At 41.6% G+C, this 12,045-nt stretch overlaps 1 protein-coding gene across 1 annotated transcript; it reads right to left on the reverse strand.

Moving 5' to 3' along the window:
• Nucleotides 1-323: 323 nt before the first annotated feature.
• Nucleotides 324-11,261, reverse strand: LOC124470174 (myosin-7-like). The gene is made up of 38 exons (XM_047023940.1): nucleotides 11,043-11,261; nucleotides 10,137-10,345; nucleotides 9,835-9,978; nucleotides 9,592-9,748; nucleotides 9,481-9,508; nucleotides 9,283-9,388; nucleotides 9,096-9,188; nucleotides 8,940-9,003; nucleotides 8,694-8,792; nucleotides 8,480-8,583; nucleotides 8,250-8,388; nucleotides 7,866-7,984; nucleotides 7,492-7,641; nucleotides 7,220-7,390; nucleotides 6,788-7,100; nucleotides 6,632-6,696; nucleotides 6,305-6,510; nucleotides 6,079-6,202; nucleotides 5,856-5,992; nucleotides 5,520-5,775; nucleotides 5,192-5,434; nucleotides 4,939-5,115; nucleotides 4,688-4,833; nucleotides 4,517-4,607; nucleotides 4,039-4,428; nucleotides 3,816-3,942; nucleotides 3,531-3,649; nucleotides 3,256-3,452; nucleotides 2,960-3,143; nucleotides 2,716-2,881; nucleotides 2,503-2,627; nucleotides 2,108-2,416; nucleotides 1,646-1,849; nucleotides 1,265-1,561; nucleotides 1,025-1,129; nucleotides 825-920; nucleotides 607-741; nucleotides 324-449 (listed from the first exon to the last, which is right to left on the reverse strand). The coding sequence occupies exons 2-38, from the start codon at nucleotides 10,335-10,337 to the stop codon at nucleotides 429-431; spliced, it is 5,808 nt and encodes a 1,935-aa protein (XP_046879896.1). The 5' UTR covers nucleotides 10,338-10,345; nucleotides 11,043-11,261; the 3' UTR covers nucleotides 324-428.
• Nucleotides 11,262-12,045: the final 784 nt, after the last annotated feature.

Below are 12,045 nucleotides of genomic sequence, written 5' to 3' on the forward strand. Positions count from 1 at the left end.
ACTATCAGAATGGCCTCCATTGGACCACAAAGGAAGTTTACCGTGACGTCATCTCTCCTGTCTGATGGGGTTCTTAATGCAGGCACATCAGAATAACGTAAGTACGATTCATACATATATAATACATAACATAGATGAATTATTTCATGTTGATATTTTATATCAGTTTACAGTATGGACTTTCTGTAATTAATGATGTTTTGATATACACTACCACATTAGTAATCCAGTATTAGATGTATTGATCAGATGTTCCAAAAAGATTTATGTGTAATTTTATACTGGCTATATCTGATCCAAGAAATCTGTACACGGACAAGCAGCACAGAAAGGTGCTAACTCTTTATTTGACTTAATTTGTACAAGGAAAATAAAGGGATCACTACATTACTATTGTTTCAAGAATTTGGCAAGTCCATCTTGAAGCTTCATTCTTCTTCATGTCCTTTCTGATGGAGAAGGATCCAAAAACAAAGTCAGAAAAGGTGAGGTAGAACTGCAAACAGGCTAAGTACACAATTATTCCTATGTAGGCCTTTGGAAATCAAAAGACTTGGATTCAATATTCTATACTTAAAACTATAGGTCAGTCAAACAAGAACTAACCTTTGATCCTACATCACGACTCTTGGTTCTCAATTTGTTGACCTGGGACTCAGCAATGTCAGCCCTTTCCTCTGCTTCATCCAGCTCATGCTGAATTTTACGGAACTTTCCCATATTAGAGTTGGACTGTTCCTCCTGAGAAAGACAATGAGAATCATTTTAGTCCCTCAAGCAAATTGAAATCAGAAAGGCTTCTGAGGTTACTTAAATCTACTCACAGCCTCCTCTGCAGTTCTCTTGTAGGACTTGACTTTCAGCTGCAGTTTGTCCACCAGGTCTTGCAGACGGCTCAAGTTCTTAAGGTCCTCCTCGGTCTGGACCATGACAAAAGGGAAACAGAATCATGTTCCACCTTGTTTTTCAATCTCTGCTCTGATGAAAGGACATTTTACAGATGACAGCAAGAACTACTATATACCTGGTAAGTGAGCTCCTTGATGCGTCTCTCATATTTACGGACTCCTTTCACTGAATCACTGCTCTTCCTCTGCTCCAACTCCACCTCTGTCTCCAGCTCCCTCACCTGGAGGAAAAGGATACCAAGTTGTTGACAGAAGTCAACCTGTTTTCCTTCAGGATCACATTTCATAATCTTAAATCCTTTGTTGGAAGGAGGGAATAAGGTACCATAAGGTACTAACCAGCCTCAGACACTCACCCTGGCCTCCAGCTTCTGGACCTGCTTCTTGCCACCCTTCATGGCGATTTGCTCAGCTTCATCCAGACGGTGCTGCAGGTCCTTGATGGTCTGCTCCATGTTCTTCTTCATGCGCTCCAGGTGAGAACTGGTGTCCTGCTCCTTCTTCAGCTCCTCTGCCATCATGGCAGCATCAGTGATGGCCTTCTTGGCTTTCTCCTCAGCATTCCTGCACTCCTGCACAGCCTCCTCCACTTCATTCTGAAGCTGGGAAGTGTCACCCTCTAGCTTCTTCTTCTGGTTCAGCAGGCTGGTGTTCTAGAAAAGAAAATGTGTTATGTTTTTTTATTTAGAAAGAATGCAATGACTTGTTTTAAATGGTGTACTCCATCAACATGTTACCTGAGAGTGTAGCAGCTGAACCCTCTCACTGACATCCAGCAGTTCCTGCTCAGCCAGTTTGCGGCCTCTCTCAGTCTGCTCCACCATGGACCTCAGCTCATCCAGTTCAGCCTGCAGCAGATTGTTACGTCTCTCCACAATGGCAATGTTCTCCTTCAGATCATCATTGCTACGAAGAGCATCATCCAGCTGCAGTTGGGAGTCCTGTCGGGAAATAGAATATTTTGGTCATTTTCATTTGGTGTATTATTCTCTTGCTTTAATGAATATGTGATAGTAGTATTGACATGGTATTACTTGAACTTCCAGTTTGTTCTAAATTGTGACATATATGCATACGCAGATATATATATATATATATATATATATATATATATATATATATATATATATATATATATATATATATATATATATTGGATTAACCATTTTTATGTTTAAAATAAAAATACATAATGCAACCTTTAGATGTGCATGGAGGCCCTTGAGTTGCTTCTGGGCCTCTGCTGCCTGCCTGTTGGCCTGGCTGAGCTGGATCTCCATCTCATTGAGGTCTCCCTCCATCTTCTTCTTCAGCCTGAGGGCCTCGTTCCTGCTGCGAGTCTCAGACTCCAGGGAACTTTGCAGGGTATCCACCACTCTCTGCTGGTTTCTCTTGGCCATTTCCATCTCCTCCTCCTTCTCCACCAGTTTGCGCTCAATGTCAGCTTTGACCTGGTTGAACTCCAGCTGAGCTCTGAGAATCTTGCCTTCCTCGTGCTCCAGGGAGCCCTACAAGAACACAGCCCATAATATGTGTCCTGCAAATGCTTCTGGGATTACTTTTTTTTCCTTTAAATCTTTTTTTTTTGTCTCACCTCAGCTTCCTCCAGAGCAGTCTGGATCTCAGCCTTCTCCTGCTCCAGCTGTTTACGAATCTTCTCCAACTCATGGATGGTCTTTCCACCCTCACCAAGTTGCTCAGACAGGTCAGAAATTTCCTCTGTTGACAGGAACCCATTCAGTTTAAAAGAATGTCCAATGTTGATTAACAATGTAAAGACTTATGCCAAGTTTGTTCATATCCAGACCTTGGAGGTTCTTGTTCTCCCTCTTCATGGTCTCCAGATGATCCAAAGACTCTTCATAGGAGTTCTTCAGTTTGAACAGCTCAGTGCTGAGGGATCTGGCCTCCTTCTGGGCACTTTCCAGCTCACTCTGGGACTCCTCATACTTCTGCTTCCACTCTGCCAGGACCTGGAGAAGACACAAGCAGCATTAATGAATGGTGCTCTGTATTTCTACCCAGATTCTCTTGAAGATCCGTCACTGTACCTTGTCAAAGTTTCTTTGCTTCTTGTCCAGAACAGCAGCAGCAGCATTGGATCTCTCCACATCCACCATGAGATCTTCAATCTCATTCTGGAGTCTGTGTTTAGTCTTATCCAGGGAGGAACATTTAGCATTGACAGCTTCCACAGCCTCTTCTGCATCTTGCAGACGCTGAGCCAGCTTCTTCCTGTTTGACAGAAAATAAACTTTGCATAATCCTAGCACAATCATTATTAATGTATTGTGGTACATTGTCCTTTCTGAAGTGAAGCACTGTTTGATTGTGAGGATCTCCTTACTTGGCCTCTTCCAGCTCCTCGGTCCTCTGGATGGCATCAGTTTCATACTTGGTTCTCCACTGAGCCACCTCAGAGTTAGCCTTGGACATGCTGCGCTGCAGCTCAGCCTTGGCCTCCTGCTCCTCCTCATACTGCTCCCTCAGCAGCTCTGAGTCATGGCGAGCAGACTGCACTGCATGGGCTAAAGCATTCTTTGCCTGGAAAAAGGTAGACATAATATTGATGCTGGACCATGATTATTTCTGCTAGGATGATAATGCAGTTACTGTCCATACCTTGACTTCCTCCTCCAGTTGTCTTTTGAGATCCTCAATCTGCTGAACATGAGACTGTTTTCCTCTGGTGAGTTGGGAAACCAGGGAGTCCTTCTCCTCCAGTTGCCTGGTAAGTTCACCTATGATTACAAATATAATGTATGTTGTGCTGTTTTGAATACTTTTTTGGACACCTTAAAAAGTCCTTTCAGTCTAAATCATATTTTCTCTTTTAAACCAAAGGTATAAGCTGTTGTATATCCATTAGACTTTCATGGCTACATCTTTCATCTACAGTTTTCTTACCATTTTCAGTTTGAAGCTTTGCTTTCTGCATGGTGAAATCATTGATGGATCGCTGTCCCTCCTCAGATTTAGTCCTGTACTCAGTCATTTGGTCTTCAAGGGTTCTGCACATTTTCTCCAAGTTTGTCTGTTTAAAGAGGTATTCAATTGGCCATCAGTATATGCAGTAGGCTACTTACATACACCTGTTAGTAATTCCTAACTTCTCATATTCACCACTCACTTTGGACTTGACGATCTGCTCCATGTTGGAGACCACATCGTCCAGCTCCAGCCTGAGCTCACTCTTCTCCTTCTCCAGCTTCTGCTTCACTCTCTGAAGGTTGTCAATCTGCTCCCCCAGGTCGGCCACACTGTCTGCATTCTTCTTCCTCAGAGTGGCAGCTGTAGCCTCATGCTGCAGGGTAGCCTCTTCAAGGTCTCTGCGCACCTTCTGGAACTCTGCCTCCCTCTTCTTGTTCATCTCAATCTGGGCAGCAGTGGCTCCACCAGCCTCCTCCAGTCTCTCACTGATCTCTTCCAACTCTCGGGCCAAGTCTGCCCTCTGCTTCTCAACCTTGGCACGGGCAGCTCTCTCAGCCTCCAGCTCTTCCTCAAGCTCCTCAATACGGGCCTACAATGTAAGGATTTCTGATGAGATTAGAGTTCAAACAGCTGGTATCCTACAAGGAATCTTTAACCATACAGTGCTATTGACTAACCTGCAGCTCCTTCAGTTTCTTCTGAAGCTGGGCACTCATGGCCTGCTCATCCTCAATCTTGCTGCTGAGTTGACTTATCTCAAAGTCCTTCCTGTGGAAATTATACACATTATAACCCTTTCTTTAAAAGTAAGCATTGTAGTGATACAGTCCTTTGGGTTATAATCTCACTTCTTCAGTTTCTCCTCCATCTGCTGTTTGTCGTTCTCCAGGTCCATTAGGCTCTCCTGGGTCAACTTCAGGTCTCCCTCCAACTTCCTCTTGGCTCTCTCAAGGTCCATTCTTACTTTCTTCTCTTGCTCCAGAGATCCTTCAAGCTGGTTGATCATACAAGTGGAATATCATGACGAAAATCATACACCTTTGTTGTACTTGTAACTTACAGTAACACTTGATGACTTGATACTCAGTTTGATACTCACATCATCAACCTGCTGTTCCAGCTTGGTTTTGGCCTTGGTCAGAGTGTTGACTTTGTCCTCCTCACTCTGAAGGTCGTCCAGTGTCTGCTGGTGAGCCTCCTGGAGAGCTTTCTTCTCCTTGGTCAGCTTGGCGATGATTTCATCCAGAGCTGCCATCTCCTCAGTCAGGTTTTTAACCTGAAGAAATAGATTGTAGGAATATTTTGTTCTCACTTTTACTTTGAACTCATTATCAAGTCATGTTGGTCTTTACCTTGTTCTCCGTGGCATGCTTCTCCTTTTCCACTTTGGCCAGAGTGAGTTCCAGATCATCAATGTCTTTCTTGAGTTCTGAACACTCATCCTCCAGCTTCCTCTTCTTAGCAGTAAGCTCTGCATTCATCTCCTCCTCATCCTCCAGTCTTTCAGTCAGCTCTTTGGATTTGGCCTCAAGCTGGATCTTGCTCTTGATCAATCCCTCACACCTCTCCTCAGCATCTCCCAGACTGTCTTGTTCCTGTGAGGGGACCAAATATTTACAACTTGCAACGAAAGACGCTTCAATTATATTATTATAAAAGTTTGTTCTGACTTTCACTCACAGTTTGGACTTGGAGGTGGAGGTCGTTCTTCTCTTGGAGAAGGGAGACCATCTTCTCTTCCAGCTCTTTCCTACGGGCTTCAGATTTAGCATAAGCTTCTTTAAGTTTAATAAACTCTTCCTTCATGTTGGCCATCTCTTTCTCAGTCTCAGCTGACTTCAGCAGAGGCTTGATCTTGAAGTACATCTTCATCCAGGGCCAATTCTTGACCCCCATGAAGGCCCTGATGTTCCACTGGATCACAAGCAGGGCATCTCTGCAAAGAAGTAATGTCTCTTGAACTTCTCACTTATAATTTTGAGAATTGGAACTACAGTATGTCAATTTGTACAATACCTGCGCTCTACAATTTTCTGGAACTCATTTCTGGCTAATACACCACGTGCTCTGGACTGGATCCCTGTGATGATGAGAGCAAGACGGTCGTCTCTCATCTCCTCTAGAACACCCAGCAGACCAGCCTTGAAGAACACCTGATAAAGATACTCAAATTATAAGTTTTCATGCTGCTCATTGAAACAGGTTTTTTATGCCAGCCTCTCATTTTCAGTACATTTACCTTGGTGTGTCCTAATCTATACTGCTCATGGTCAATGTCCAGACTACCCAGCAGTTTTTCTGCTGCCTTCTTGTTGTCCATAAACGCTCCCTCAGGAATAACATTTGGATTCAGGATGCGGTATCTGTATCAAATCATAAGTGTATAAAACTATTATTGAGTACATTGATCTGTTCACGTTTATATGTAAAAAAGATTAAACATTTATGCAAAAACAGTTTTCCACCTTTGTTTGAAGTCACCATACTGAACCCTGTTGGGGAATCCCTTCCTGCAGATTCTGATGCCTTCCAGCACACCATTACAGCGCAGCTGGTGCATGACCAGAGGGTTCTCCATGGCCCCAGGAGTCTTGGTCTCATTGGGGATGAGGCAACGCACAAAGTGGGGGTGAGTAGACTTCAAGTTGGTCATGAGTTTGTTCAGGTTCTCCTGTGGATAGAAATATTTTTAACAATCATGCTGCTATTGTTTTTGTATTAGATCTAATCTATAGTAAAAACGAATTCATCATCATCACTGTAACATCTTGAACATCCACACACAAACTCACCCTGTGCAAAGCAGACACTGTCTGGAAAGAGGAGCCTTTCTTCTTCTTTCCTCCTCCAGCCTCAGCTGTCATGAATTAGAAGATCAAATACTGTATATTATCATCATCATTTTTTTGTTTTTTAAGATAGAAGATTAGAATTATTTGTATATTTACCAGCAGCGTCAGCACTAGCATAGCCAGCAAAAAGCACACCCAATAACTTAAGGCTTGATTTCTGGAAGAGTCCGACCACAGTCTCATTCAGAGGGTCCTTGTTCTTCACCAGCCAGTTACCAATGTTGTAGTCAACGATACCAGCATAGTGAACAAGGGAGAAATGGGCCTCTGGTCGACCTTTTATTATCCTGGGCTTCTGGAAATTGGCAGTTTTGCCCAGGTGGTTGTCATACAGCTTAGCCTTGAATGTAGCATCACTGGCTTTGGGGAACATGCACTCCTCTTCAAGGATGGACATGATACCCATGGGCTGGTGACAGAGAAGTTAAAAGTAACAATTAGAAATGTTGCATCTTGTCATTTCATATCATCTGCTTTCACAAGACAACTTTGATGTGATTCATTTTGGACACATCTACACAGACCAACCTTTTCAATGAGCTCAATGCAGGCTGCCAAGTCCATGCCAAAGTCAATAAACTCCCAAACAATTCCTTCTTTCTTGTACTCTTCTTGCTCCAGCACAAACATGTGGTGGTTGAAGAACTGCTGCAGCTTCTCATTAGTGAAGTTGATGCACAGCTGTTCAAAGGTGTTGAACTGGAGAAGAGATTTACAGTTTCAGTGTTCTTGTTGACTGCAAAGCTTACTAATGTAGAAATGTTGGTAATGTGCACATGATCCTTTCAGCAAAAACTTACATCAAAAATCTCAAAGCCAGCAATGTCCAGCACACCAATGTAATGCTGGCGAGCATTTTTGGTGTCAAGGGTTTGGTTGATTTTCACCACCATCCACAGGAACATCTTCTCATACACTGACTTGGACAGAGCACCAATGGAGTAGTACACCTGTACAGGAGGGTCCAATAAATTGCATTAAACATGGATCAATATGAACATTTGTAAAATGGACAGAGGGATTATTGTTATGGATGTTAATCCAACTTTGTCCAAAAACACTTTATACATCCATGTTTTTAAAGGTCACAAGATCTGATTAACATTATTGCAAGGCTTCTATTGAAACTTCTCTCTAACAAAGTAACTGTGATTACTTTAATCTTGAGACTAACCTGCTGGACACTTTGACCTTTGGTGACCCACTCGTTTCCTACTTTGACCCTTGGGTGGCAGAGACCCTTGATCAGGTCAGCAGAGTTCAAGCCCATCAGGTACGCCACTTTGTCGGTATCTGAAAATGCAGAGGCAGGGATTTGTAAAACATAGGTTGTAGCTGGTTTGATATAGCCCCACATTTTGGTTTTATGTAATCTTGTATTTAACTAATTAGGACACATTGAGTTACAACACATTTTGCAGGTTTGATGGTGCTGATAACAGATTTCACATTTGAACACAGTGAACTATTTCACAATGATTAAAGACCATGCCACACACAAGGGATTCAAGTGTTACGCAATATGATAGTTTTAATATTTGAATCATTAAAGAGTTACCCTCAGTGCCATCTGCCTCTGCCTGCTCCTCCCTCTGCTTGTTCTTGAACTTCATGTTGCCATAGTGCATGATGGCACCAGTCAGCTTATAAATGCCGTTCTTTTCCTCTTGGGTGAATCCCAGCACATCAAAGGCTTCCTATTGTAAAGTTGAAAATGTTTACATTACATTTTTACATATACTATTACAGTAGATTGCCCTGAACGCTATATATATATGATTCACTTACATCAGTAGCCATCAGCTCATCAGAATCATTAATAGATGTTACAGCAATCTCTCCTTGGGAGATGAAGGCGTAATCATAGGGGTTGCTGGTGATGAGCAGCATCTCTGTAAATAAGTATTTAAACTTAAATTATATGATTGGTTTGGTTAAATCCACAGTAGTCGATGCATAAGCATTTTTACTACAGTACATATACTGCTGTTTATATACTGACCCAGCAGTTCTGGTTTCTTTTGAGACAGGATCTGGTAGAAGATGTGGTAGTCTCTCTCAGCCTTGAGCTGGAAAGTGACACGAGACTTCTCCAGGAGATCTATCAAGAAGAAAGAATACATGTGAATTTACTTGGATCAAACAGGATTCATGAGCAGGAAGTCAAGGGTATTGATGGTTTCATCAGACTAGTTGTATCATATTGAATACTGTATTGTTTTGGAGACAGTAGTCGTAAACTACTCACAAGTTTCAATGTCTGCGGATGAAAGCTTCCCACTCACTCCAAAATGAATTCTGATGAATTTTCCCTGTAAGTGAAAGAATTGTACCCTCACTGTCAACTGGGTGATATAATCATGTTGATTCTAGTGCATGTAAAACATGACTGGAGAAATCTTACAAATCTGGAGGAGTTGTCATTTCTGATGGTCTTGGCATTACCAAAAGCCTCCAGGGCAGGGTTACACTGGATGATTTGATCCTCCAGGGTGCCCTAGAATCCAATATCAAATCCATTGTCAAATTATAGTAAGTTTTGATAGTATAACTGTAAATTAATATTCTCTTTGTCAGGATTACAATGTTACCTTTTTTTCTTGACTTGCGTCCTTCTTTCCACTCACAGCTGCAATGCTGGCAAAGTACTGGATGACTCTCTTGGTGTTCACAGTCTTTCCTGCACCAGATTCTCCACTAAGAAGGGATAGTAAATGCACAGTATGAAAGAGCCAGATACATACCTATTGAATGGCCAAGTTAAGTCATGTAGGCTTTTATGCACTTACGTGATCAGGACAGACTGATTTTCCCGGTCTGTCAAGAAAAAGGCACATTTCCACATTAATGTGATCAATTTGGCTTCATCAGTATAAATGTATTAATAGACCATGTTTTACCTGACAGCATGTACTGGTAGGCATTGTCAGAGATGGAGAAGATGTGAGGAGGAGCTTCACTCCTCTTCTTGCCTCTGTAAGCATTGACAACTGACTGATCGTACACTGGCAGCCACTTGTAGGGGTTGACAGTCACACAGAACAGTCCTGAGTAGGTCTGTGTGGGAGGAGAGTATTTTTACTTCTTTAATGATCATATTCTACTCAGTAGGAACCTATTTGTACGTTGTGGTTGTTACTCACGTAGATCATCCAGGCTGCATAACGCTCTTTGAGGTTAAACAGCACAGCAGGCTCGTGCAGGAAGGTGAACATCGCCATGTCCTCAATTTTATCAAACTTTGGCGGGTTCTGGGGATGGATGTCATCCTCCTTATGTGTTGTTGTCTGGAAATTGATAGAGTGCAGACTGTAAATTACTATACTGTTTGTGACCTTTTGCATTATTAGAAAATACCATAGACTTGATTTATTGTTTACCATATACAGTATAAACAGTTTGACAATCAGCCATTTTTATTTATTAATAATTCTGCTGTGCATACCTTCCCAAACTCAGTTTCAACAGTGACTTTGTCCCCATCTCTACTGCTTATTAGTGCCTTGACGTACTCAACCTCTGGGTCAGGCACAAAGCAGTTCTTCTTCATGTCAAAAGGACGAGTCTGGGCCTCCAGACGTTCCTTGTCTGACTTCCTCAGAAAAGGAGCTGCTGTCCCAAACTCTGCCATCAAGGCGTCCCCCATCCTGAGATCTGCGAGATCATGAGTAATAAAAAACTGTTTATATCGTGAAATGATGTATGCTGTGTTTAATCAGCTTAACATACAGGTTACATTTACCACTATGTACAGAAACTACGTAGTAGAAGTAGGCAGTTAAAATGTGTGTTAACTAAACAAAATCATTGTTAAAATCCATTTACCCCTCGAAATCCCAACCCAAAAGGAGCTCAGACAATGTTTCAATTGTGTAATACCATGAACTGTTAAACTTTGAAGTCTATTGAAGTCTAACTACATAGCAGTTTGTATTTTTCTACAATGTTGGTACTATAGGTATTACTATGTAGTCATATGGTAGTTCATGAAACCTCAATGTAAAGTGTTACCGGACAGACCCGCATAGGTTTACTGTATGAAATTATCTGCACAGTAAAGGAAAGTCACTGAAGCTAGACAACCAAAGTTCAGTATTACTCTTGCGAGATGCTTTGTCAATTTGTTTTACGTGTTCAGTCTATGAAATAAACATTCAAAGATTTCCTATTTTCAACATATTGGCCACATGATGGCAGCAATCATTGTTTTTTTATTATGCATTGAAATTGCCAATTCATACAATGAAATGTGTTGTAAATACAGTGATGATAACTCACAACACTGTACATGATTTATGTTTAAGACTATCGTCACATCACACTGTACAATTTCCATTGAGACAGTTCTTACCTGATGTTGGTTAGGCTTGGATGAGTTTGAACTAATGTTGTAGCTGAGAATGAAATGGATGTAAAGAACAATCAAACTATTCAGCAGCTCAGTATTGTTTAAGATGCATCTATATCCTCTGATATTATGTTAAATACAAATATTGTTTCCTACAGGATGACAAGGATCCTCCCTTCCTTCCTCTTATGTTCTTACCCTCAGGTTGTCTATGGTATGTCTCCTCTCCTCCCCTGCATGACAGTTTATAAAGGGTAATGTTCAGCCCTACATGGACAGAGATCATGGGCTAGATAAACCAAATGCAAATATTTCTTTATTTGGGGTAGAGGGGTGCTCCCATAGACCGATGAGGCTCATTGTTCCAAGAGACTATCAGGGGGGCCAGGGGGAGGAGTGACCTGAGGGCTTTGTGTGCATCAACTTGCTGTAGCTTCTAATTTGACATCAGAAAACTTCATGATGGTAATGCCAAACTTCAGAGCTGACTGCCAATCCTGTTTTGTTTCTATGTACAAAATAGTTAGAATCTAATAATTCCGTTCAATGCTCTGACCATTTTTCTCACATTGACAATGTAAGAGGTAAAAAATTACTACGCTATACGTAAACTTACAGCATTTTGTTTACATATATGGTGCGGACAACTGCAGATTTCCTTTTATGAAGTCAAGGTCACTTACTGAGGGGCTATTATCATGCTTGACGTAACATCGTTTTCTTTTCTTTATCACTGAGACAAAGCCAAGGCATGTTGGATTTCTTGTCCATGAGTCATTTTAACATACTTGAAAGCCCAATCTTGAACCTCAGATTTTCTAACAGATTAGTTGTGACAGCTGTTGCTTGTTTACAAAGGTCTCACTGCTCATGAAGAAATTAATTTTAGCTGCACATGGACAAACACATGTCAACCCTCTCAAGTAACATGTGGCCGTTTTAGCCTTATACTGTTATCCATTGTACGGCACAAAAGTCAATTATTGTAATCCTAATGAATGTTAGA

This window comes from Hypomesus transpacificus, chromosome 8 (assembly GCF_021917145.1).
Source record: "Hypomesus transpacificus isolate Combined female chromosome 8, fHypTra1, whole genome shotgun sequence".
Classification (NCBI taxonomy): Eukaryota; Metazoa; Chordata; class Actinopteri; order Osmeriformes; family Osmeridae; genus Hypomesus; species Hypomesus transpacificus.